The sequence below is a fragment of the Oenanthe melanoleuca genome, chromosome 6, assembly GCF_029582105.1.
Source record: "Oenanthe melanoleuca isolate GR-GAL-2019-014 chromosome 6, OMel1.0, whole genome shotgun sequence".
In the NCBI taxonomy this organism is placed as follows: Eukaryota; Metazoa; Chordata; class Aves; order Passeriformes; family Muscicapidae; genus Oenanthe; species Oenanthe melanoleuca.
The window spans coordinates 5,437,786-5,465,666 of record NC_079340.1 but is presented as its reverse complement, the minus strand read 5'-3'; the positions used below and the strand labels follow the sequence as shown (position 1 = coordinate 5,465,666).

Sequence of the window (27,881 nt, the reverse complement as noted above, 5' to 3'; positions counted from 1 at the left end):
GTTCTCTCTCCCAGGTGAAATCAGTGAATTTTCCTGGCCCTCTTGCTGCCAGGCATGAGCAGAGCAGCCAGTACCAGCTCCATGACTGAGAGGAGCAGTGTCCTTGCCAGGACTGACTCACAGGGAAGGACTCATCCCCATTGCTTTGACACACATACAACACCAGGCACTGACTGAAGTGCACATATCTCTCCTTTGTTGTCTCAGGGTGCACTTAAGTTGGGTTCCTCCTTCCTCTCATGGGATCTGACAGCTCATTTCCATGGGAACTGCCCTCTCCAGGAGGCTCTGAAGGCTCCAAGCATTGGTGCTGCTGGTGCAGTTTCACATTTTTTCTACTTTTATGATGATGATGATGAGAACTGGGACTGGAATGCCAATCTTTGTGATCCACCCCAACCACAACTCTCGACTAAATCCCATATTCATAAATCCTCAGATTATTTTAATTAAGTTTGTTTAGTTCAGTATCCAGTTCTCAAGGCCCAGTGAACAGCCACAGCTGTCCAGAACTCACTGACCATATCTGACCCTCACTTGGGAGGACAAAGACCTGGGGCAGGACAGTGGGTCTCCCAGACTCCAGGCCACTGCCTGAACACTCACCCACGTGGCAAATCTGGGTGACATTGGCACTCAAAGCTTTACCTTCCACAGACATTTGGTGCTTAAGCACCAACTTTGGTGCTGCTATTGAGTGGGTTAGGTAGGTCCCTAATGGCACAGGACAAACTCTGATCACTGATCACTGATAAAGCCCAGTGAAAATCCCACTCTCACACGTGTGCCCCTCCTCATGCACCCCACAGGAGAGGCAGCAGGACACCTACAGTCACTGATGGGACACAAATGATGTGATATGGGTTTTGTTTGCCAATATCATGGTGAAGGATGAAGCCTACTTTTCAACATGTGTTCAGAAATTCTAGCTGCTTTAATGGATATCCCTGTGGTACCACCATTATCTTTTCCAGTGCAAGCTTTGCACTCCCCACCCCAAATTTAATTAATATCAAATATTGACAACACCCAAAAATATCTTACTTTCAGCTAGAAAACACAATAAATTAAAGGAAAAGCCCCAAGTCACCTGGTCTTTTAAATAATTTTATTTTTCCCAAGCTGTCTTGTCATAACTTTTTAAAATATAAATCATATGTATCTTGTATAATTTTGTTATTACATCATAAAGTGCATGGAATTATTTAGTACACTGAGTACTAGCAAGAAGCAAGAAACTGCTGGAAATCTAAGAAAAGCTCTATTTTCATTCCAGTTTCCTTTGGATGGTACTCCTGTGGTTTGACTGTAACAATTTCTATAGTTGATTGCTGTGCTGGAATAAAGCTACTGGGAAATGGACTCCTAACCACAACGCTTGACATCCTAAGAGTTGTGGATGGAATTCATGAGCCTGTGGCTGATTTTTCCTTCCAGCAAAGCACCTTTCTCCTGCCTTTGCCTCGCTGCTGTGCCCAGGTCCCTCTGCTCCCAGGCTGCCAGGCCAGGAGGAGTGCCCTTGGCTGGTCCCTGGCACAGGAGCTGCAGGCAGCCTCCCCACTGCCCCACACAGCAGGAAACCAGGGCAGCAGGGCTGGAGCAGCTCTGTGAGCAGGGAGGGAGCTGAGGGCTCCAAAATGGGGAGGGCACGACTGCACCTCCCCAGCCATGGGAAACCAGCCCCCTCACTCAGCAGGAAAATGGTGAGCAGTGCTTTCAGAGCTGTTCACGTGCCAAAAAGTGGTGGTCTTTGCTTTTGGGGTTTACAGTGGAAATTGCAAGGAGGTGAACATTTTCAGCATAGCTACTAAGGTACTGCTTCACTGATGATGGATTTTTGCCTGGAACACCACTCACTGGGTACAATCACTGTGGAGATCTCAGTTTTCCTAAAGTCTGGTCTCCTTTTCTGGCCAGTAAGTTGACTGAATCAACTGGTCACTATTGACAAAACTATCTTTTCTGCTCTTTGTCCCACAGGTGCCTCTCTCCCCGTTGGCTGAGAGGGTCTCATCTTGTGGAGAAGACCTTTTCCGGAGAACCCAAAGGACAGCAACGCTGAAGAGAACTGACACCGTGCCCAGGACCAAAGTCAGCCCCAGGTACACATACCTGGGAGAGAAATGATGGATCAGAGCCTGTGTCAAAGGCAGCACACCACCAGAAGGCATCAAAGACATTCATATTTTCATCAGGTAAGGCTGGGGAAGGACACCTCGAGCAAGGGGATGACCCTGGAGAGGGGAGTTTGTCATCTCACCCAGGTCAGGTGTAGAGTGGTCTGTGGTCAAGAAAGCATCTCAGGCATTCACTGACCTCCACCCCAATGTGCTTCAGTAAGAACAGCACTAACGTTTTTAGAGCAGTCAGTCTATTTTTCAGTCATCTCATAAACAGTACCAGTGATATCAAGACCATGGATGGCATTTTTGCTTTACAGGCATAATGACAGCAACAACAGCAGCAACAATAACATCATAATGTTTTATTAGCAAGAAGAGTCCCAGCTGAGATTTTGCTCTTTCCTTCAAGTTCTCAAAACAAGATGTACCCTCTTCTCATGTTTATTTTCCTAGTGGTGGGAGAAGGGACAACCTGTTCTCCCATTTTCCTTTTACCACTGTTATTCCATTCTTCATTTCTGGTGAAGCCTTTCACAAATGCAGTTCAGACAATTACTGTCCTCTAGCAATAAATTGATAAACACAACTCTGCACTTTAGTCTCTAGATAAGTCAAGCATATTTTCTGGTACCTTTGCCTTACATTTTTTTATCCAGCTCCAACATGAGAAAAATGAGCTTTAATAACTTATTTACACACACACACACACACACACACACACACACACACACACACACACAAAATGACAGCAGAGATATTGAAAGCTGAGGGAGCTTCAGCATAAAATTGAGGTTTCAACACAACCTTTTTTTTGTGAATTATTAAGTAATAATTATTGCCAACTGATACTGAAACAAAATGATCTGCCCTCCCCCTCAAAAGAGATTGAATCAAAAGAGAATGGTGAAATGTGAGCATTATTGTTAGTGTTGTTAGTCAGAGTTTTCATTCAGCTTCAAATCTTTCATTCCAATTTTCTAACAGAAATTCTTCTACCAGTGCCAGGTAGAACAGAAGTTAAGGAAGGAGTGGAGAAGAGCTGTTACCTGAATGCACTGGAGTCATAGAGTCTGCATGCTCCTCTTCCCCCACATCTTTTGCTTCCCCATTTCAGGCAAGTGGTATCTATGGCTACTCCGAAATACACTGGGGCTGGAATCCCCGCTGGGTGTGTTTAACAAACAGAGAGAGGTAAGAAATTTACTTCCAGGGTGATCAGCTCTGATCTAGAGGCACATTCAGGTGGAGCATTAAATGATTTATTCTGACAGCAGCAACACCCCACACTGCTGGTTTGGGAAGACGTGCCTCGTGCTGCCCAGGCACACACCGCCCTTTCCTCCCTGTGGGAAGCCAGGAAAACAGGACAAAACATCAAAAAGCCTCTGGAAGTCCATGGAAACAGTGCTGGCCGTGGTTTGATTTCCTCACCCTGCAGGACATCTCTGGGAAAAAAAAAAAAAAAAAAAAAAAAAAAAAAGGGGGACACTTCTTGCTCAGCTTGGGGTGTCCCCTGTGCTGGGTGGGGAGGAGAAGGGACAGGGACAGGCTGGGAGCCTGGCAGGAATCCCCCATGTGTCTTGAGATCCTGGCAGGGGCAAACCTACTGCAGCTCTTGGGGGTGATGGAAAGGAAAAACCTTTTTTCATGTGCTGATGGGGACATCCTGCACTCTCTGTCACCTGGGAAGACACTCATGGTTGCTGGGTGAGAAAGTAAGCCTGGAGAGAAAATTCTGGCCTTCAGAGGTGTAAGAAAGTAGCCAACAGCTTGTTTTGGTGTCATTTCATCCACTTCATTTAACTCTGCTCATGTAAATAAGTGACTTGCTTCTTGCTATTTTTTTTAAGAAGACCTAGAGAATTTTAGAATTTCCAGTTCATTGGCATCTCATGTTACCCTTGATTTCAGGTGGCTCTGCCACAAGGCTGCAGTGAATCCTGCCCTCAGGCACACCTGTAGTCAGATTAATTCCCTTAGAAACTAGTGAATATATGCCTGAAAAGCAATCACAAGTTCACAGCCATAGGTGTTCTACTATGCTTGTTGCTGAGTAAGGGGACAAGGTGTAATTTTGTTGTTAACTTCATAGTCTAGAGGATCACATCTCTAGAAATATTGGCCTTGTGTATTTTAATTATACCTAAGACATAATTATGTGGTTGATGAGGTACAAAACAATTTCCTTTTTCCAACCTTTTTTTTTTTTTAATCATATGATATTTATTTGCAGATAGACATTGTTCTTTCCAACAATCAAAGCTTAATTCTAAGATAAATGATCAATGAGGAGTGTATTAAAACCAACCTGGGAGTACAAATGGACTTACCAAGTACTCTTATTGCCAGAGTATAGATACCAAGTGCAAATGATTTCAAGTGGGGTTTAATGCATCTGAAAACAATAATAAAAGAGGTATTAGCTAGACATAAAGCATCAAGTGTATATAATTAGAACATAAATAGAAAGCAAGAGAAAGGAAAAAATTGTGACCTTTTCCTCCTTAATGTCATGGACTTTGACCAAATTGGAGAAATGTGTAAAAAAGGTGATAAAACCAGGATGGCATGTAGGAATTCTGAACATCTATATTCAACATCACATTTTAAGATGGTTGTGGATTTTCAGATGATATCAGCACTTAGGTGATAGTAACACAAGACAAGAAAATTGGTAGTGAAATAATGAATCCATAGGATGCTTTTATTCTGTTAGACACTCCCTGAAATTCAGGATCAAGTCCCAGGCTATTTAGGCACTCACTTCTAACTGCATTCTATCTAGGATCAGGATCACACCTCCTGTGAAGGTAAATGCTCCAAGCCATTCTCTGAAGGAGCAGACCATCTGCACTTGGAGGGTGAGTCCCACACACATCCAGTTCTTCAGATGAGCCTGCTCCAGCCTTAGATCATCCTCCTGGCTCCCTGAGGGAGGGAGGTGGTGGGCAGGACAGCAGCTGCCTGTCCATCCCTGCTGTCAGCAGGGTGTGCACAGAGCTCTCAGGCTGGCAGGAGTCACCTGCTCCCCCACCAGCTGCTCGAACGAGCTCTTACTCCCAGCACAACTCTGGGTACATGTTTGATTTTGGCAAGTGAGTAGTACCAGTCACATGACTAAATAAGGACATTTTTGGTATGTGGGGAATCATGTAGATCAATATGGTAATTGATAAAACTTCAGTCACAGTCATTGTATTCAGTATAAATCAGGAAAACTGGAGCCCTCCTAAACAAATCTGAGGGCATTGAAAGCAAAAAGTGGAAAATTAAACCAATAGCTGGATATTTGATATGTGTTTCATAGGGTTTATATCCTGAAAAAAAAAAAAATCTCTTTCAGATAAAAAAGATTGTTTTATTCTTTGTATTGTCTTTGCACGGAAACAGGAGTCCTTTGTGATCCTGAGTGATAGCCAGACCTCTTAGGGAGATCTGAGACTTCCCTTTCACTGCCTAATCACCTGCTATTAATAGCTGGTGCTTGAACAACAGCTATCTGAACTGCAGGGCTTTTTTCTCTAAAACTTCAGGGCTTTCCCAAGTTCCTTGGCTACTGTAAGGAGACTAATACCACCAAAATGACATTTCAGCACATCACTTGGTCACCAGCTGTAAGCATATTTCAATGGCTTCAGTGTGCAAACCATCAAAGTAAATGTCACTAAATCTTTCAGGCTTCTAGGGATTTAGCTCTATTTGTCCTCCATGGCAGGTGCAACAATATCTGCTCATCTGAAAACATCAGCTTGCTTAAGTGCTGGAATCTTAACAGAGATGACTGAATGCTGAATAATTTTTAAAAGAGATCATTGGAAAAAAAATACATAATGAAGCCTGCAACTTGACCTTGGGACTATTTGTGTTCAAAGAAAATTTATTTTCCTACTGGTAACAGAAGCACACTCAATTCAGCACGATTTTTGGAGAAAATCAGTCAGTGATGGATTTCAAAAAAGACAAAAGTAAGTGTGAGCTTAAAGTGGAATTGTGCCCATGGGTCATTTGCAGTGCAGAAAAAAAATAATAAAAAAGGACTGAATTTACCAAAACATGTTTTATTTAGCTGCACATCAAAGGCAGATGCCTTCAATCCAGCAAGAAAACATATAACTTCTAAGTTTCAGTTAAATGTCTTTCAAATCTAAAATGATTTTCATCAGCAATAGAAGCATTGGAGCAGGATCAATAAAACTGTTTTGCTGATTTCCTGTAACAAAGTGGTTTAGCATTGTAATTGAAAACCTTTCTAAGTTTTTCTAACTAAATCAATTAAGCAGTAAGAGCTCCAAGAGCAAGTCCTTAGGGCTGAGAAGGGCAGGCAACTTGTGTGATTTAAGCTTGTACGTGTTCAGTTATGAACATCTCCCAAACACTTCATTTTTTATATAGTGGAGACAAGAAGAAACCAGGAGTTTAGCATGGCTACCACAATTTTGAGGCCCTGTGTAGTACCAGATCTGTACATTTTCCATCACATGTCTTATGGATAGAAGGAAGACATCATGTAGATGGAAAGGGGAAGGAGTTGTATCCCTGCATAGCTCCATGCCCATATTTATCCCAAGTGTCAGGAGCAACCACAGAGAGCAATCTGGCCTAAATCCTGATGGCTCTGCTGAAAGCTCTCCTCTAGTGAATCATCCTCCTCTTGGCCCATGGACAGAAGCTTCAGTAAAAATGGTGTAAAATGGATTATAGTATGGCTGTTCTTGGAGTGAGCCCCTGGGCAGAGAGAGATGCTGTGTGGTTTTCCAGGTAACACTGCAAGGTGAGTGAGGAAAGCTGTGCAGCTTGTATACACCTCACTGGCAGTGTTTGTGGAGAAGGATCCTCACCTCACTCATCTCTCAGTGTCTCTGTGTGAATATTTATTCTGGTTCAAGGATTGTGATGGAACTGTAGCTGCAGTCACGTTTCTTTATTTAGGTTTTTCCATATGGCTTATGTTCAGCCAGTTCTAACACTGGCACTGTCTGTGTGGTATAAAGACACCAGCAATGAGATAGGGCCTGGTCCAGAAAATTTATTTCAAAAACAAAGTGAATTTGGGAGCAAGAAAACAAATTTATAATACTAAAGATTAGTTAGACTGGATTTACTGTTGTTTTGCTTGAGAAGCAGAATGTGCCCATAACTTGGAAAAATTCCATAATTTGGAAAAAGGAACTGGGAAAGAAAGGTTTCCAAAACAGAGCAGAGAAGTACTTGGAACCAAAAATTGCAAGTAGCTGACAAAAATCCATTTGTAGTATTAAATGCCTTTTGCACTTGCTAAAATTAGCTTTAAAGCTTACAGTGATGGACAAATAGTTCCAGCAGTTATATGCATTGTGACAAGCATTCAATAAATCTGTGATTATCACAATAGGGAAAAAAAAAATCTCATGCTAAAACAATTGTTAAAACAAGGAGAAAAATCTGGGAGAGAACAATTACATGGAATATGCTGCCTTGCAGACCTGCAAAACATTTCCCAATACTAGGAATTCCAGGAGGGGAGGGAGTAGCAGTCAAGTGCCAAAACACTTTGAAAACATTTGGCAATGCTAGCAGAAATTATTTCTTACCTTAGAAGCAGTATGTATCCAGGTGTGCCACCTACTGACAAAGTGTATGAAGTGATAACTGATATTACTAGAAAATACAGGAACATTTTGGGACACTCATTTCCTTTTTGACATGGTCCCACCACAGCTGAGGAGCTTTGTGAAGATTCAGAGGTTCCAATGCAGCTGCAGTTAAAAAATACCTGGAAGAGATTTGGCAAAAATGATAACCTGAACAGTGGAGAAGTGGATCTTTAGGAATTGCACATCATGCTTTTCTGTATGGCTGAAGGTTTAAGTCCCAAAGTGGGAAACTTTTTACAAAAGGAAAAGGCTTATGCGATGAAAGAGAGAATTGTAGCTGTGGAAATGCGCGGTTGCTTACGGTGCTGCTCCCAGCGCCGCGGGACGCGCGGCAGCCGGCGAGGCAGGCCGAGATGTAGGTGACTCCATCCTCCCCACAGATGGGGTCCCACTCGTCCCTGGAACACGAGCAGCCCCAGTTGCACTCTGAAAACAGGGCTGCCTCAGGATCAGTCGTGGGTCTGGTTCTGTGGGAAGAGAGAAGTTGGTGTTGCCCAGCAGATGTGGCAGAAGCCACGACCACCTCCTGGGTGATGCTCTCTGCCCAGACCTCCTCTCTGCAGCCCATTAAAGGTGGTCTCTCCACACCCACACTGCAGTGTAAATCCTTATTTCTCTGTTATCCTAAGGTTTTCAGGCTATCACACCACCTACTGTCAGACAGAATTTACTTTATTAAGGGGGACAACTAACAATTTATATTCATGCATTTTCTCAGATTTTCTAAGATAGTTTTAACCAATTAGGCAAATAGCAAAGAAGGGATGGATTTACTCATGGGAAATGGTCTCTGCAGAAGTTAGCAAGGGATTCAGAATGAGATTCATCCAAACTGAGTGTCTGATACCTTGCCTGACAGCTTTCTGCCAAATTCAGTCATCAGACACCAGTGGAGCAGCTACCAGAACTTCTGTGGGTCTGTGAGTGCTGGACCCTCCTCCCAAAAAGTTAGTTCTATAGAGTAATGGCATGGGCAAAAACGTTAGCCTCAGGTGTACCTCATGGTTAACTTCATGGTTAATCCACAAGTCCTTAAGTTTGAGTTCAAAGACTATTAAATGCCATTCATTGTTCAGTGGCACACATAGCCAGAAAACAATTAATTGAATCTCTTCCCCCCTGCTGAGCTACTCACAGTTCCAGGAATCACTGGGCTCACAGGATGGGTCCCATGGCAATAATAATTCAAACGTAATCAGAGAAATAATCTGCACTTGTGACATAAACCCCACTGTTCATGCCGTAGTCATGAGAGGGTCACGGCCTGCTGGAACAGAGTGGTTCCCACTGATTTGAATCAGATTTCTGGGAAGTCCCTCTCTTTTCACCAGAATATACTTTGAGGAAGGAGCTTGGTTTGAAGCAGCCCTTTCTCTGAAGCACGGGCTGCCCAGCATACCCGTGGTACGGCACAGTCAGCCCGGCCACGTCCGAGTTCTCGCAGCCCAGGGCAAGCAGCGAGAGCAGCAGCAGGTAGCCAAAGAAAGATGAGCCCAAGGAAAGTTTTGCAGCCCCTAAAACACCAATTCCGAGTTTTTTCATGATCAGTCCTCCAGAGAATATGCCAAAGGCCACAGCAGGAATGTTAATAAGACCTGAAATCAAACAGAAAAATCTGTATTAATGAAAACCCAAGCTCTGTGGGCTAACCTTGTCAGCGACAGAGAAAGCTGCAGCAATCAGATGAAGGAAGAAAACACAGAAGATCTTCACTCAGGGCCTTTTATTTTGTCCAGACTTAGACTGATCCTTGGAGTGTTACAAAGGTGCTGGGACAGCTTTGAAAAACTTACTCCCAAGGGCATGCTTCTTTGCTGGTTCTTTAACAGAGAGACTATGGATAAAGTATAGATAATGCTCTTCCAATTTCTTAAGATATGTGTGTTTTCCACAACTAGTTTGTCAGTGGAGTAATCTGCTGATTCCTAGAGGACAAATTTAGTTTTATCTAATGTCATGAAAGCCGGAGCAAGACCTGCCTTTAAAAAAAAAAATTTTAGTGCTTCAAATTGCTCTGACAATTTTGATATCTATCGGAGGTTCTGATAGAAACTGTTTTTTAAAAAAGAAGAAAGATTAAAAGAGGATGTGAAAGAGAAATAAACACTGAGTTTGAGTCAGCCCTCAGGTTTCTTAGGAAGGGTGGATTTGGAGAGAAAGGAAAAAGAGTAAGAAAAATCACCTTACTGCAGGGATAGCCCCCCCAGCCGGATCCTTCCCTAACCAAACCACCACACACTCTCTGTTGGATATAGTCCCTATGCTCAGAGAAATCAAATGGTTCTTAATCCTCACTCACTTGGCACATAGCTGAAAGCTTAGCTCCAGAAAATCTTTAAATACAATGAGAAGTACTATACTGAATATAGGGATTGTTTTCTGGACTTTCTTTGGCCATCAGCTATACTTGAAGATTTCTCCTTGCTTTGAGGAGTTTTGTGCCAGGAAATTCCAGCTTCTATCTTTAATGGAATTAACATAGCACAATGGATCATTACAGCTTTTCTGCATATACATACCTCTGTTGCTGTGCAACTAATGCTGCCCTGGAACAAGGCAGTTCCCTCTGTGCTGGGCAGATGTAAACCTCTTTGCTGCTTAATGCTATTGAAGCCCTGGACCTCTGGAGCTGAGCCCCACATGCAGGTTCAGCAACTGGGCAGTCAAGTCCAGCCTCCTGAAGCCAGCTACAAAAATGTTGATCTCTGTAGCCAAAGGCTGAAGCATCTTCTTTCCCTTGTGCTGTATGAGACAGCTTGGGATATGACTTCACTTCCTCCTATTTAACACCAATTGCTCTGGAGAGTCACCCATAGCACTCATTGAACTGACCTTCATTTTGCTTAAATAAATGGGGAGCCATCAAGGCAGCAGATCTGTCTGACAAAAAAATTTATGTGAACTATTCCAAAATTATTTCTCAGTTATTTTCTTGTGTTGTACATATATTACTTTTCAAATTTCCAGGAAAATGGGAATTAAGATAGCAAATCATGTAAACTTTTACAGTGACTCTTGCATAAACTCAGAGTTAATTAGTGCTGAAGCAGAAATTACATACCTTCTATGAGCTATTTCTTAAAGTCAGAGAAGAAAGGTGAAGAAATGAACATACCCTAAAAAAAATACATTTTTTTCCTATATGTATATGCCACTCCTAAAATGTCCATTTTAAAGATATGAAGAAGCAGATATAGCATTACCTATAACAAAGTTAGTTTTTGAAGATGTCTGCCCATACTGTTGTTCAATATACTTTGGCTTATATGTCACCATGCCAATTAAAGAATTGAACTGAATGATACTTGCACACAAATACAGAATGTAAACTGGATTCCCAAAGAGGTTCTTCAGTGATGGCAAGAAGTCTGTAAGACAAAACAGCAGAAATAACAAGCAGGCCAGAGAGAGGATAACTTCTGTGACTGATGCTTTGTTACACGTGTGCACCTTCCAAAAAACCCCATACTGCAAAACATTTCAGAGGGAATGTATGAAGTTCCATGATGCTCCCAACAGCTCCCCCATTTCTGAATGGAGGAACAGAGGAGCAAAACACTAAGCATCAATTTCCCAGAAGAGGTATCTTGTTTTGAATACCTTCTTTCCATCACAAACTAGGAATGATTTGGTGTCTAGTGTCCTCAACAGCTGCAGCACTGTTTAGCTGAATTTGGGGCTCAGCCCAGCTGACAGTAAGCACAGAGATTCTGAGGTACAGATTAAAGTTCTGAGGGAAAATGCTTTAGGCAAAGCATGGACAAGGAAATGCAGTTGTGCAAACCATCTCCTGTCTAAATCCAGACAGGCTCCTCTAACACTGTAGCTGGTCTGTGCCCAGCTATATTCCAATCAGATCTTGAACATGCTTTCCTAGTGACTGAACTTACAGGAAAAAAAATAATTAGGACAAACCAAGGGTTGGTTTTCTTTTGAGCACCACTTCTGCAACAATCACTATATGAGAATAAAAAATTTTTGCAGAGCTTCACAGTATGTGCTGGGCCACTATTATATTTTCACAAATCTCAGCTGAAGACATTCTCATGCAATACCAAGTCCAGGGAACATTGAAGAGACCTGTTTTTTTGGGTTCTATTGAGTTGGAGAGTGAAACTTGACAGAAAAAACATACTCAAAAAGCATAACATTTTTAAGTCTAAAAGCCTTTGAGAGAAAGCCTTAACAATCAGGAAGACAACTCAAGTGATTTGCCTTTTGCCATCTCGGCAAGCTTTGCTTGCTGCCAAGCGGATGTGCACTGGTCCTTGTTCTCCTCAGTGATGAACTTGCAGTGCTCAGAAGAGGTGCTGGAGTCCTTCCTGCCCTCAGCTTTTGGGAGGTGCTTGGGCAGGAACCAGAAGGGGATGCCAGCCAGGACACTGAGCACCCCAGCGATCAGGTACCCCAGCCACCACGCTCCCACCCACTGCACGTCCTTGGGGCTGATGCTGACGCTGTCTGGAGAAAGTGCAAAAGAAGAAACAGGTAAATACATTTGGAGAATATTTGCTGCTCATAAGGAAGGTGTTTTTGCAGGGACTGTGCCCTGTGTCCCTGTGGGTGTTTGACAGGGCAGCTGTGGGGACACGCTGAGCATTTACTGATTGCTGGGGCACAGCAGCAGCCTAACCCTGACACTGCTGTGCCACCTGCACATCCCCAGAGGTGCTGCAAGGACCAGCACGTGGGCCACTCACTCCCAGTCAGGCTCTTCTGCACAAAAGCCCCAGGAAAAAAACTGTTTTCCTCCTCTTGTTTTTTGTTTTCCTTCCTGTTTTCTCAGAAGGAAGAAAACTTCCTTCTCAGAAGTAATCAGGAGACTTGGTACCCCCTGCCAAACCACTTTTCTAGGCAACAACAGGATATAAAAAGGACACATGCAGTATCCTGAGCCTCAGTCCTGTTTCCTTCTGGCTCCCATTATCTCCCCAGGACCTCCTTACCAGAGCATCTTTTGGAGGCACCTGCTGCAGACCTGCTGGGGCTGAGCAAGAGTCAGACCTCCTTCTTCCTCCACACTCATCCTTCTTGCCAGCCTATTCTGCATGGACCATGCACTGCTGTCATCCTTTTCATTTCATCAAGTGCCCCCTCTAGCCCTGCTAGCCCCTCATGCCCAGGAGATAACCAGAGAGTTCTTGGCCTAAAATAGGCATTTTGGAACCTGGCTGGATTTTTAAAGCCTGAGTGTTCTGACTTACCCAGATCTACAAAGCCAATGTCAACGTATAGCTTGGCACACAGGGATCCCAGGAGAAAGCCAAATATTGGCCCTATAACAGCGACTGTCTGGACACAGCCTGGAACAGAAAACAGGGGACTGCTACAGTCCTGAGCCAAAAAGGGCACTGCTGCTTCTGCATCTGACTGCAGATTATGGCATGTGATGGGCAGCAAGAGATGCACTTACACAAACTGAAATATTTTCAAGAAGCAAAAAAGTCATCAATAAAATTTTCCCCCACTACAACGAAACATTTTTATTGTTATCCAATTAAAGAGTTTAATTCAGCCTGAAGGAAAAAATGTCAGGGACCTGAATGGCCTAAACTCAATAGCAGGACCAGCCTACACATGCTAGAAACACTTTAGCTGACAAGATTAAAGTGACTGGAAAGCAAATGCCATTTTTTAAAGTTAACTGTCCACTTTCAGTTGAGATAGGCCCTGAATAGGCTGAGACATCACTGCTTTGGTTTCCACAGCTAAGACATTTCAATACACCCTCATACTTTGAATACTTTGAATACTTTGAATACTTTTGAATACTTTTGAATACTTTTGAATACTTTTGAATACTTTGAAGTTAAAAAAATTCACCTGGAAATCTGTGAAGACTGAATCTTTTACAGAAAGGATCTGATTTTTTTGCCTTTTGCTTGGCTGGAAACTTGTCAAGAGCAGATGATGATGAGATAGGACTTTTTGGTAATATCTTAGGTGAATGTGCAGTGATCAGACAAGGAGCACAAGAAAACAGTGATCCCAAATTTCTAAAGTTTCAGTACTATTGTTTATAATCCTACATTAATCTGGAGAGAATGTTTTGACTCCCCACTGAAATTCTATTTTAAGTGCTTAAAAGAGTGCCTGTTTTTATCACTTTCCAGAGAACTGAATGTGCACAGAGACTCAGCAGTCCACATCCAGAAGAATTAGAAAGATTAGGGCAACAGCAGGAACCCAAGGTCAAATTCTTCCACCAAATTAAGAGAATGGAACTGTGTTGGTCTAATTAAATGGGAACTTGGTCCCTTGAATATACATGACTGTTAAATAAACTTTAATACTGGAAATCATGCAAACAAAACAGTCAGGGCAAGTTCATTCATTCATCCATTCATTCCATTATTCAGAATGACTCTGTTTCCCCTGGGAAAAATCCATTAGAAAAAGAAATAATATTTATTTTACCAATATATAAGGCAGCATTCTCTTCAACAGCATAATCATCGATGTATGCAATTCCCAGGGGCTGGATAGGGGTTTCACCTATTCCACGCAGAAGATTCCCAAGTAAAACATAGATCCACATGGAAGAGCCTGCTTCCTTTTCACACCCTGTGTACAGAACAAGAGACAGCAATGTGTTTATAGGAACATGTATAGGAACATTGAAAGCTCAGGGCTTCTAAAATACATCTGTTCTCAGAGAAACAGTAGGAAAACTGTGAAACAGCTTAAGGTAGACAAATTTTTAGCATGAGCTGCCTCAAAGATGCTATTTTATAGCTATTTTATAGCAAAGATGCTCATTTTATAAATTTTCCACCACATCCCTTTTGAGAAAACTCTCTCACTTCCTTCTAACCAAAACTGAGATCTCCTGACAGAAAGATTTGGGGAACATTAATGATAGTGAGCACAACCAGCCCCAAGATTTAACAGAGATCATTCTCACCTGCATTTATTTTTGCTTGTGATTTCTCCAAGGTTGAGAGTGTAGTTTGGCCTTTATCCTGCAGACATGGAGAGGGGCTAACAGTTGAATTGATGGTGGAAGGGAATCTTTCGTACCGGTATCTGTTTAAAAAACAAAGTTGTATTTATTTATAAATACTGATAAGAAAAAGTAATCAGATCTGTAACTACCAGGTAGGCCTACAGCAATTAAATGCAAATTTCATCTGCATCCATATAAATCCACCTGAATCCATAGCCAGTGGTAGTTTACAGGGGATAAACAGAGCACTATTTATACTGCAGCAGTACATGAAAATTGTCCCTTTTGCTCTTTTTGTGTCAGTGATTCCATTCAGTTTAACCAGCACTTTGCTCTGCTATGATACATGACTTTGGACTAAGAGATTATCAAAAACTGGTGTATCCTCTGACTTGTGGCTGGTACTCAGACTGTCTTCCTGAGCATAGTCATCACTTTCTTATTGACATTTCAACAATTCCTAAACCATGTCAAAATGTGGCAAATCAAGATCAGAGACCAATAAAAAAAATAAGTTGATGAGAACTGAAAATAGTAGACATGTTAAATTATTTGCTTTACAGTAATAAATCTTTTCACTGAAAAAAAAAAATTAAGTAACCACATCCCCATATGCCTATTTCCATCTTCATAACCAATGCCTAAATGTTTTAGTGAGCTGCCACTCAGGGTGCACAGCCCAGCTGGAAAACACTGATGACTTTGCACTCACCGTCCCATGAAGAACTGGGGCACAGCGATTAGGAATGTTCCAGCTGACATAATTAAGCAGCCTGCTCCAATTATTCTTGGCCTGTGAAGCTTTGCTCCAAAGTAGCTCACTAGAATTATGATTAGGAGGTTCCCTTTGAGAGTGCAAAAGGAAAACTGAGTTTTACTGCTTGTTCATTAGAGATCCCCTAAAATAACAAATTCTAGTATGTAGTATAGGCACTGATTTCAAGGACAGAGGGCTGATGGGGTTGGTCTTTCTCCTTCTTTCCAAGCATTCCAGAGGAACCCAATGCCTTCTGTGATAGGAAAACCATAAAACTTCGGATAAATAGCTGGAAAAGAGGAGAAAGACTGTGCCAGCTGAAAAGAACAAATAACCAGAAAATCAGAAAAAGGAGAAACTAAACAGAATTTTATACACTTAGGCTAAGATTTCATTACTGTGGGTACCACAATCCACTGAGCACCCATGAGATAAATTCAGTAATCTGAAACTGTAAGACACAATGACATGCTGAAAACCTTAGTGTGAGAGGGAAGGAGAGGGACAGGAAAAGAAATATAGATTACAGGTAGAGGTTTGTCCTCCTGCTGCTTAATAAATCACAAAGGACAAACACTTGTGGGGGGCAGGTGGATTTCTGCCTGCAGAAATCTGTGCAGGCAAATTCTCATTCAGCACTCAGAATGTCTATTAATATGACTTAGTCATATGCTTAGCTCACTAAATTACATTTTTTTACATCTGTGCTGAATTGCCTGTGCCAGCAACCTTCTCCTATTGAACATAATCATACTGATAGTCCCACTTATTTTTACTAGGTGGTTCTTGCTCAGCTTTATGGTTCAGGGAGATTCATACAATCATTCTTCACAATAAATTGCATCACTCTGTTTTTCTGAAAATAAAAATGGGTTTCTACAGCACATACCAATTTCAAAACTTCCATCAATAACACCAACCAAAGAGGAAGGGATGTCAAATCTTCTTTCTATTTGTGTGATAGTACTTTTTAGATAGCTTCCTGACAGTGCTTTAGCAAAATAAACAAAAGACAATGCACCAAGAAATATCTGTGAAAAAAAAGACAGCCATTAAAATCAGGCAGTACAGAAGATATATGAATATGTATTATGATATATGAATTATTTTGAAACAAGTTCTGCATTCCTACTTCTCCTTCTGCAAAATAGCCAAACCAGTATTTCTCCTACCTCTTATTAAATGCTAGATTGCTGGTTTGTTCATCTCTTATGAGCAATATTGATAAAAACTGAATCAACTCTCAACCATTGCTAATTTCAGGAAGATGCCAAAGCTACAGCTCTGTTGAAAGGCAGAAACTCAGAAACTCAGGAGGGAGTATCTGACACAGTAACCATATGGGTAAATGCTAAGTGTGGCTTGGGGGGAGGTGAGGTTTTGAACATTTTTAAATATGTTACATATTCTGCGAGATGAACAGTGACCTGCCAGGCAATTCTCTGCTAGGCTCATCCTTCCCCTACAATCCCTTGCAATCTCTAATACATGCATTTTCCTCAGTGTGCATTTTGCTGGGGACAATCTTCTCCCATCCTTTGGTTTTTCAGAGGTAGTTTTCTCTAGCTATCACTGTTTTAGCATCTTCTTCAGAATCATGAGAGGGCCTTGGAAATTAAACTCTATCTCCCTTCACAGTGCTTTGGTATACACTCCAAAGGTGCAGACTGAGCCCCTTTCCCACAAAACTAAACTGGAAAATGAGGGCTGGTATGAAATTCATGTAGTGGGAGCACAGGGTCCTGAGCATGAACTCTTTGTTCCTGCAGATCTATTGCCTAAATTTGCCCTCACTGAATGCAGCCCAATTGAATTTATGTGCTCCACAGATACTCACACACAGTGCAATTGGTCATGGAAACCACAGCATTGCTCTCTGCCTTCAGAGACAGGTGCTGTTGACTCAGTTTGAATATGAATACGATGATTTCTGTAAAACCCAGTCCCAGAAATTAAGAGACACGTTAAGGTTTTATTGTTATAGAAGTCTAGAGCCTTGTCTGCTCCTTAATTCTCTCTGACAATTGCACTCTCAGTAAGCAGGTGCTCTGAGCAATGTACTCACCTTCAGTGCAAACTCCTTACAGCATCTCATTTGACAAGGCACATTGGCAATAACATCACTGCTAAATGCAAATCCTTGTGTTAAGGGTCAAATGTATCTCTGTGTCACATTCAGTACACTTTATGCAGGGCTGGTTATCCCTCCTTCAGAAAAAGTTGTGGGTAAATAAACATACACAACCCCTCTCTGATTCCTTTCTCCTACACCAGCAGCTTTCAAAGAACTCTCTAGGAAAAATATTCTCATAGTATTTTATATTTCTGTATGTTTATGCCCTTTGAATTTAAATAGCAATGTGAAAGCACTTTTTTTTTTTTTTTTTTTTTTTACAGGAAAATTGTATAGGTAAACTACAACTTGAAATGCTTCTGAATGTCTTTGAACAATTTTTTGTAATAGGTTTGCAACTGTCCCAGATTTGCACTGGTGAAAAGACACTCCTGATCCAGGGCTGGGACAGAAAGGTACACATTTTCACATTCTTCTCCCATTTGTCAGTGCTTGTAAGTATATATTTCACCACATCTTTCTGGTCAATCAAGGCAATTTTAAGACATAGTAAGGTTGATAATGAGGGCAGGCAGGCACAGCTGCACTGTGAGCCTCAGAGCAGGGACCTCTCACCACAGCCAGGAAAAACTCCTTGTGGGTGAGAGAGATAAAGTGGTAATACAGTTTTATTTCTGCACTTTTGTTTCAAAGTCACCTCATGCAGAGGTCTCTTAAATGAGGAATATTACAATAATGCTTCAATAATACAAAGTAATATAATAACACGGACCATATAATATAATAACACGACTTTGGAGTGTCGAGGAGACCACCATGGCTACTATCCTAAAAAAGCAATCTGTGCTGGCAGCTGCCTGTGGTACCTCTCTGCCAGTGCTGTGTTCTCAGCTTCAGGTGGACCAATAAGGAATGGTCTTGAAAATCTTTTTAGGATGGTCTTGAAGATCTCATAATATGAAAGCCTCAGCCAACAAATTATATTTGATGACTGCCAAAATTTAGGCAAATACAGATCTGAAGAAAATTTTCTTGTGGCTTAGATGTATCTCTAATAATTTCATACTGACTCAGCATGATATAATCACAACTTTAAAATGGATCATTCATTAAAAAAAAAAAAAAAATAGAGAGAGAGAGAGAGAGAGAGAGAGAGAGAGAGAGAGAGAGAGAGAGAGAGAGAGAGATTTTCTAAGTCCCTAGTGGAATATCCAAAACTCTTACTCTACCTTTATACCTCCACAACACGACTGTTTTTCCTTGGATGAAGATGATTCAGATTTGAATGAAGATCTGTCCACGGGCAAGACTGTGTTGTTTGAGAAAAAGTGAGTATTTTCTTTTGATGAAATCTCCATGATGGTATCCTCTGCCTCTAAAGCAGAAAACATGGAGAACACTTTAAAAGGGCATCCTATTAGCTCAGCCTCAAAAGCTCGTCATGTGACAGCAACACCCCGCTGGACTGTTTTCCCAACAACAGCAATTACCAAACTTTACAACAGAATCTGACCAGTGCACTGGATGTTTAATTATGGAAATTTGCAATCCACTTGCCTATGATAATGGAGATTAAATCATACTCAGCACACAGCCATCATTTTCATTCTGCAGCTATCATCAATGTGATTTCATTAAACATTTGGCCAAGCATTGCCAGAAGAGTAAACAAGGCTCATTATAATTTTAAATGACATTTCTAAAGTCTACTTGTAAATTCACGTTTTTAGATGTGACCAAGGCTGCAGAGGTTTCTCAGTGCTAATCTCTGAATTTCCCATATATCTGGGACATTAAGTAATTAGATCAAAGGAAATCTATCCTTGTTAATGAGGCACTTGAATTGTTTTAGATGGAAACATTAGCACTAATCGTCTGATGTTAGCTAATGAGTTACACAAGAATAAAGAGGTTTAGTTCCCTTTACCATTTTACATGGAGTCTTAGGGCCCAGTGGTCAATTGTTTCAGGAAAAAAATGTGAATTTGCTTCTTTGCAGGTAAATATAAAGAAGTAAACAAAACCTAAATACTGTACTTTGAAAACAAAAGATATCAGTAACTCTTAAATCTCTAGTTACATACCACAGTACTTTGTTCATAATTTCAATCTCTAAATCAGATCTGAAAATATTTATGAAATCAGCTTCTGTGTTCATTTTTAGGCAGTCCCATGTTTTACAGAACTGCCGCCTGAAAATACTGATAGGAACAGTTCCTGTTCTTTTATGTATAAGACACAGATCTTACACAAGTTAAAAATACATATGTGTGTGTGTGTATATATATATATATATATATGTATATATATGTATATATACACACCTCTGGATAAATAAATGTATTTTCGTGGCTTCCCAAACATGCACTTGTTTTACCAGAAATACAAGTGAAAATAATGAAAGTTTATCTTTAGATTGTAAGATTTGCTCATAAGGTCTGTTCACATACGAACAAGACAAAAGAACTTTGCTTGTGGCACCAGAATTTTCACCAAGATCTCTCCATCATTTAAAATAAGAACTATGACTGCATACAAGAGAAATATTTGCATTTCACACTGTCCTGACAGGAACTCTAAGGTAATTCCTTATCAACACTAAGGAGTACAGAGATTTTTTTGCAATTAAAAAAAATTAATTTGCGCTTACTGACCACTTACTGCACCTATTCCTGGTCTGCTTCTGATTTTCTTGATATCTTGGGAAAAGGCACACTGTCTCTCTTTATCCCACTTTTGAACCTGTACAATGGGGAAAGACTGCATGTACCTCACAGCACTTGCATGAGGATAAATTATTTTATGACAATCACATAAGGTGTGCTGCCATGCAAGCACATCAAATAGCCTCTATTGTAAGGTTTGAAATGCACATTTACAGCAATTTTGGAATTAAAAAAACCAACCAACCAAACAAACAAACAAAAAAAAAAAAACTGGAAAAGGAAAACAGATACATCAGAGATAAATGAATTGTCCTTATCTCTGAGCAAAGCAACTTCCAGCTAGAGAAAGTGTAGCAGAGGTCTAGAGGGTCTCCTCCACTGTACCACACATGCAGGATTGAATCAGAACACAAAAAAAAACATTGCTGTGGTGATGTGGGGGTGGAATTTAATAATCTGATGCTTTACAGCAGCATGCAAGCTTGTGTTCCACTGAGCTGAAACAAATCTGAAATAAACAGCAGAGCTTAAACCAAAGGTGTGCTCAAATTATTACAGTATAAAAATTGTTAACATTTATTGTCTGACTGTCAAATAGAAGAGTGCAAGGAAGGCCTGATATCCATGCAGGCTCTACAGGTTTACATACATCCCCAGCTGCTCCTGTGGCATGGCTTTAAGGAGGCTGGCAGTTTTCAGAGCCGCCTGCATCTATCCCAGAGCATCACTTTGGTGCCCTGACAGTGCCCAGGATGGAAACTTTTAACACAAGGCAGAGAAATGTGCCCACTGGAACCACAGCCAACTGCACTATCAGTGATCCTTCCTCTTTAGTGCCACCAGAACACACAGCACTGTTTACCTGTAATCACAAAATTGCCACTCAAATACTTTTGGCACTGTTGGTGCTATGCTAGGAGTATTCCTGTCAATTCCAGTGGGAGGTGAGGGACATCTCTGGTTTTATTCAAGGAAATACCTGGCTGGAAAGGATGGTCTCTTACTGAATTGGGTAGAGTGATGGCCTCAGGTTGTTACCATATCTGGGATACCGTATTTCTCTAGGGATGTAGAAAATGAGGACAGAGAATGTCTAAGCATTTCCTTTCCAAACATGGCAGGAATGCCAGAAAAATGTAATCATAGAAATTTTTGAGGTTGGAAAAGACTCCTAAGATCGTTGAGTCCATCTGTAGACCCAGCACTGAGAGGTCCACCACTAAACTCTGCCCCTGACTGACACATCCACCCATCTTTTAAACACCTCCAAGGATGGTGGGACAACCAGTTCACTGGGCAGCCCATTCAGCACTTGACAACCCTTCCAGGAAAGACTTTCCTGGTATGCAATCTAAACCTCCCTGGTGCAACTTGGATCTGTTCTCTCCTGTCCTTGTTACTCAGAAGAGCCTGACCTCCCCTCACTACAACCTCCTTCCAGGGAGTGGCAGAGAGCCATGAGGTTCTCCCTGAGCCTCTTCTTCTCCATGTAAACAGCTCCAGCTCCCTCAGCAGCTCCTCACGGGGCTGCAGATCCTTCCCCAGCTCCACTGCCCTTCTCTGGACACATCCCAACCCTCAATGTCCTTGCAGTGAGGGGCCCATGACTGAACGGGATTTGAGATGTGGCTTCACCAGTGCTTAATACAAGGGGGATTGCACTGCCTTGGTCCTGCTGGCCACACTATTGCTGATACAGGCCATGATCCCATTTGCCTGCTCTTGCACCTTTAGGATTTCTTTCTTGAAGAGTGCCCATCCTTCCTTGACCCCTTTGTCCCTCAGAACTTTCTCCCGAGGAACTCTGACAACCAGTTTCCTAAATAGGGCAAAGTCTTCCCTCCAGAAGTCCAAAGCTGCAGTTTGCTGATCTCCCCTCCTTACTTCTCCAAGGATTAGATCTCCTTCATTTCATGATCACTGCTCCCTAGACAGCCTGCAAATGTTACATCACTTGCCAGTCCTTCTCAGCTCTGTCACCAGATGTGTCAGACAGTTTCTTTCCACACACAGCAGGAACCTCCTAGACCTCCTAGAGCTCATTCTTCTCTGCTGTGCTGCATTTCTAGCAGACTCCCACCATGACATCTGCCTTGCTGGCCCTGCCACTGATTCCTACCCTGTTGTCACTGTCATTAAGCTCTAGAAATCAAAACACTCCCTAATGTGCAGGACCCTGATGTAAGACCAGTGCCTCTCCCTCTGAGCCTGTCCCTTCTGAAGAGTTGATGGCCATCCACTGCAGCACTCCAGGAGTGCTTCATCACACCTACAGCAACTGAGTCCAGGTGGGTGACACTGCCTGAAGGGCAGCTGCTGGCCATGCTCACACCTTGTCCCTGACTGTCTCCTGGGCTCCCAGCTGGGGCTCAGAGCCCTCATGCCATCCTTGCCTCCAGCTGCCTGGGCTGTGGGAGCCCTCTCCAGTGGCTCTGCTCTCCGTGCCACCCAAAGCACGCCCGGTAGCTCACCTGTGACACAGCTGGGGTGGCGATGGCACTCACTGTCCCCAGGGCTGGCATGTGGACCTGTGCCTGGCGGGCAGGTCCAGGGCAGACCTGTCCCTGACCATGCAGTTCCTCCAGGCAGTTCCTGAAGTGCCCCTTCACTCATCCAAACTCCAGGCAATGAGCAAACATCCTTCCCCCTCTGCAAACTCCTCCAGTCTGCAGTAAGCCTCCTTAGTGTGTGCCTGGGTGTCAGCCCACAGGCACAGCAGCTGCACTTGCTGCACTGGGTGCACACAGAGCACTGTTCACCCATGAACCCAGCTAAAAGAGATCCTCTATGAGAAGGGAAGCAGCAAAGAGAAGAAGAAAAGCCAAATCTTACCTGGTGGCAGGAATCTCCAGAGATGGTGCCTATTGGTTTTCAGGTAAGCTTCCTCTACTGCTTATGCATACCCACACTTGCATGCACAGGCACTGGTCCCAGCTTAGAAGGGGGAAAAATCAGAGGGGAAAACCTCCTCTTAGAAATGGCCCTGTCTGCAGATGTACATCTTACACAGGAGATAGAGAAAAAAAAAGAATGGGGGTGGAGAAACTTGTTTTGTCTCTTGTTTTGCCTGAGCATTTGCTATTTGTCTGCCCCCCATCCTCCTCCCCCATCTCCTCAGGTTTTTCTTCCCCTGTGCCCTCCTATCAATTCCAGGACACTGGGCACACCAGCAAAGCAAAGATGCTGGGTGCCTAGGTGGGAATCTTGAAAAGCATCTAAACGGCTCCCAGGGGGTATTTTTCTTTTCAAGTTGCTGTAAGTTTGATGAGACATGTGACAAAGCTTTGTGAAGAGGAAAAAACCCCAAAACTGTGATCCTATTAATTGCTTAATTCCAGGAAACAAAATAATTCAAGGGGGAATGGACTTGGGGGAAAAAAAAAAAAATGGGGAGTGCATGACAGAAGATAGTCTGGAGGGTGAACTGGTGATTCACAAAGACTTCTTATCCAGTCCCTGGTCCCTCCTGCTGTGCCCAGTATGCCCCGATCCCCAAAATCCCCAGGGCAATGTCCCTGTCAACATGAAAAAAAAACCAACCAAAAACAACAGAGTGAAAGGATCCACTAAGAGGGAGGACAGAATTGCATGGGAGGGTCAGTCAAGTCCTTTGCCACAAGGAAAGGAAACAAAATTTTGAAGACTTCATTCCCACCCCGATTTTTTCCTGCCGCAAGGTCACAGCTGCTAAAATACTTATTTGAAAGTTTGGGTAAAGGGGAAGAGGGAGACTAGTTCCCTTCGTAGTTTGTTGAGCTGAGAGAGGCTGTAAATCTCATCAGCTTCTGCTACCCTGTAGGCTTTGATTATATAAACAGAAAAGGTATTAAAGTTAAAAGTTCTTCCTCCTTTTCCCTTCTTTTTCCCTCCCACCGTCTGCAGTACAGCAGGTTCCCATGGCAGCTAAAACCTCACTCACACAGCCAAACACAGGGTAGGCTTCTGCTTTACTAGATTTAATACAAATAATTATCCTTTCCTTTGTCATTTCTCCATTTTGGGTTCTTAATGCATCCGGAATTTTATTACACTACACACAATTCATATTTGGTACCTTAAAGTGTCTTGTATCCTTTGGTTTGGAAACTTGGAAATGTATTTTCCCATTTTCTAAGACATATTAGTGTGCCTAATAGTCCACAGTAATTAGTGATTAGGAGACTTAGTGATTGTGAGCTCTTTCAGCCTCTTTAAGAGAACAGCTTCCAGGCTTTTTCCCTCAGTTATGAGGAAAACTGAGCTTATACAATATGGGATCTGTACTAGTTTTGCAAGATTTCTAATCTTCATTGCTGACATTGTGGCTTTCAAAGATTTCTGACACAGATTCTAGTTATTCTGCCACTGGTAACTTTTACCACACTGTCCTTTCAAATAAGTGAAGTTTCATTACCAAATTCATAAATTGGTTATAAAAATCCCTTAATCCCATAATCCTCTAACACCCCATTATGGTACAAATTGTATTGATAAGCACCAGAGCCTTGTCCTCCACACTGACAGAAAAATGCCTATGGACTGGTTTTATGTTCTTTAGAAAGCAGCAGTGCTTTGTAGAACAAGGGCCACAAGATATAATGCAATCCTCTCATTTTTCCAGGTTCATTGTTAAACCACAGTTGGCCTTTTACTGAGATCTTGTTACAGAACCTTCTTTATAGGTGATGGTATGTTAACTGGAACTTCCCCAAAGCTATTTTCCACAGCTGAAAGTTTTCTTACACCTCCAGAAGAGTGTCACCATTCCTTATTGAACTAATTATAGCAGTTCCTCAGAAATGACCATACTTATGTCCTCTACAATGCTTTTCAAGATGATCAGAATAAATGAATACTGGATCCCCTTTAAAATTCCACAAGTCAGTCTAACAGAAAGACTCATCCAGGTAGGAATTTCTTAGTCCTCTAGGCCTTGCAGGCCATGGATGTCCAGTGATTGTAACTAGCAATTCACATTGGGTGTGACACAAGCCAGCAGAACTTCCAGTTAAACTTGAAACTTGCACATTTTCTCATGAATTAATGCAAGGCTCCTGTGACCTCTTGGCAGTGAAGCTGTTCAATAAAGTGGTTTGTTTTGACAACTTCCACTGCAGCATGTCAGGTCTCTGGGAATGCAGTGTGAAGTGGTTAAAATTTCCCCTTGGCTGGTGTGAGATGACAACCCCAGAGCTTCAGACCCCATCAGCCAGGGTAGCACCTGCAGGTTACCCTCCTGCCCGAGCTGTTTGCTCTTCCATCCCTACAGGAATCCCTGACAGTATCTGGGCAGTCCCTGGCAGCATTATATTGATTTCCACAGGATTTTGGTGAGATAATTGAAGACGCATTAGAAGAAAGAATTGCTAAACAACGTGCCAAGAGTTCTCTGAGAATTGTGCTGCTAGTGGAAAACTTCAAGTGCTTTTAGGCAACTGGATTTGCCCAAGCAATTGGGAAAATTTGAACACCTGAAAAATGCACCATTTAATTGGGGTCTGTGCGTCATGGGCTCCTTTATGTTTCAGCAGACCCCAGGAGAGGCAGGCTCCCATGTGGCCTCATTAGTGGATTCACTGTTCCTGCCCTGTGCTTTATTCCCTTCCCATGGGAACCTCTCGCTCTTTGAAGAGCTCCAGAGAGAGTGCAATGATTTTCGGACAAAAAGTACTTCAGCCCAGTCATTGCCATTGTATCTCCTCTCTAAAACCGACATGTATTCAGACATTTTAATGTGTCCACAGAGTTGCTGAGTGTTTTTAAGACTGGGGACTTTATGAGAGATTTGAATTCTATCTGTTCAGGTACAATTTTTTTTTTTTTAAATAGCTTGACTTTCAGAATCATCTGTAGGATTTCCTTCACTCATAATCGTAGGTTTATGAAGGTTAAGGCTGTTAACTCTGAACTCTTTTCATCAGTTTGACTGAAGACAAAAATGGACCAAACAAGGTGCAACACAAAAAGAATTTGGTCCCAGCTTGCCAGCAGCCAACAGTTTTAGACCACAATTATCTTTCATGAAATTAATTGCCTAAGATTAAAAAATAGGTTAATTTGATAGAAGGCTGAAAAGCAAATTAAAACAAAATTAAAATTTTTAAATTTAGTTTAATTCTCCCTTACTGTTTGGAATAATTTTACATTTCTCTCGCCCACACTGAATTCGAATTAATATTAATATCAGCTCCTTTGAAAGTTTTACAAAATTACTTTAATACACATTAGGTATCAGGGACACTATTTTTTTTCTTTTGATCTAATAATCAGTGAAGATTAAAGCAGTGACAGCAAATGGTAACACAGGTGTTAATTTATTTCTGGAATGTGTGTGAAGGTATCTACACATGTAGGAAATGGAGCTTATTATCTAAACCTGGCAGGGGGAGCTATTACACTCCAGTAACTTGCTGAAAATGCAAGTTTACTATTCCTCTGAAAAGCCAAAAGAGATGGTATAATCATGGCACACAATACCCGAATATACTTTTCTTACCTCATGCATCTCCCATTCATGCCCTTAAAGGAAGCCTGCTCTCTCTGAAAGGAAATTCTCATTTAATTTCCAGTCCTGTGGTTCAGCAAAATTATAAGTGTGCTTTCCCAGTGTTGGTTATGTGCACACCTGGCCTCAGAGCAGCAGGTAAAAATCTCCTCTGTATCCTAGTCTGTGTATTGCCCTGGTTTATTTCATTTGGAATAAACAGCTATGAAAAAGAATAAAGTATCTGGAATATTTGTTTATGTGCCAGGATGCATATGTATATGAGAATTTTTACAAATTTGAAGGCAATTGGTAAATATGATAGTTTTTCCAAATACTGGGAAAGTTGAAATTTGAACTTTGGGAGATAGGTCTGCACGATAATAGTCCCTTGAACAGAAATATCCCGGAGGAAAGCTTTGCAGGGTGGACCACATTTTACACACACTATTCATTCATGCAGGAATTGGTGCTGAACTCCCTACAGAGGTGGAAACCCAGCACAATTTCACTGGTGTCATATGTTTCTTGTGAGAGAGTAAGTGAAAGTCACAGATACAAAAAAAGTTGTATCCTTGACTTCTGTTTCTCCTGTTTTAAACCTTTTGTTTTAAAGAGGGATTTAAACAACATCAGAAATGAGAAGTGTTTACTGGGTAAGGGGACACCCTGTTCATCAGGAGAATTCACACTTCTTCACTCTAGAAGCATAACAACAATTTCTATTCTGATTCAGATGCGCCCTTCCAGGAAAACTCCATGCAAAATATAAAATATATGAAAATGTTATTTGTTCTTCTTCCCAATGGCCATCTCCATTTGATTTCTGTATTATTTGTTTTTACTAGCCAATCCTAGCAAAATTAACAATAACATAAAATTTTGTCTTGGGGCTGCTCACAAATATTATTTTCTTTTTTATAAATCATGCTGCTTATGATAGGCACCTGATCAGAGTGCCTATCAAATCATAGCCAAAATCTTCTTTCTCTTCCTAACAGCTTCTTAAGCTTAGGAAAGTGACTAGAGGTGGGAGTGGGTTGAAATTTTAAGACTGAAAACAGAACCATATAAAAATGTAAACAATTTGTACAATCCTCTTGGAGCAGGACATGGAAAAGACAGCATTGGAAATCTTTCTCACATTTAAGTTTGTCTTCAAAACCTCTTAGGCTGCAGAAACATCCTGCATCCCACACACATCACACCTGGCAAGAAA

At 41.7% G+C, this 27,881-nt stretch overlaps 1 protein-coding gene across 2 annotated transcripts; it reads right to left on the bottom strand.

The window, feature by feature from the left end:
• Positions 1 to 1,100: 1,100 nt before the first annotated feature.
• LOC130254968 (solute carrier organic anion transporter family member 1C1-like) lies at positions 1,101 to 18,906 on the bottom strand. Of its 2 annotated transcripts, XM_056495137.1 has the most exons (14): positions 18,763 to 18,906; positions 16,349 to 16,490; positions 15,415 to 15,547; positions 14,661 to 14,782; positions 14,174 to 14,320; positions 12,961 to 13,059; positions 11,972 to 12,217; positions 10,960 to 11,124; positions 9,156 to 9,351; positions 8,058 to 8,223; positions 7,694 to 7,875; positions 4,454 to 4,518; positions 3,170 to 3,287; positions 1,101 to 2,112 (listed from the first exon to the last, which is right to left on the bottom strand). In XM_056495137.1, exons 1-14 carry the CDS (start codon positions 18,889 to 18,891, stop codon positions 1,890 to 1,892), a joined length of 2,133 nt encoding a protein of 710 aa, XP_056351112.1. In that variant the 5' UTR covers positions 18,892 to 18,906; the 3' UTR covers positions 1,101 to 1,889. The 2 variants fall into 2 exon arrangements, with proteins under 2 accessions (XP_056351112.1, XP_056351113.1); XM_056495138.1 differs by lacking the exon at positions 14,174 to 14,320 and having other exon boundaries at positions 1,890 to 2,112; positions 18,763 to 18,891.
• Between the last annotated feature and the right edge of the window lie 8,975 nt (positions 18,907 to 27,881).

Coding starts and splice junctions, on each gene's coding strand:
- LOC130254968 (XM_056495137.1), bottom strand. CDS start 18,891: ATGGAGATTTCATCAAAAGAAAATACTCACTTTTTCTCAAACAACACA. Junction 16,491..18,762: donor CGTGTTGTGGAGGTATAAAG/GTAGAGTAAGAG, acceptor TTTTTTTCACAG/ATATTTCTTGGTGCATTGTC. Junction 12,218..12,960: donor CATTGGCTTTGTAGATCTGG/GTAAGTCAGAAC, acceptor CACTTTCTCCAG/ACAGCGTCAGCATCAGCCCC.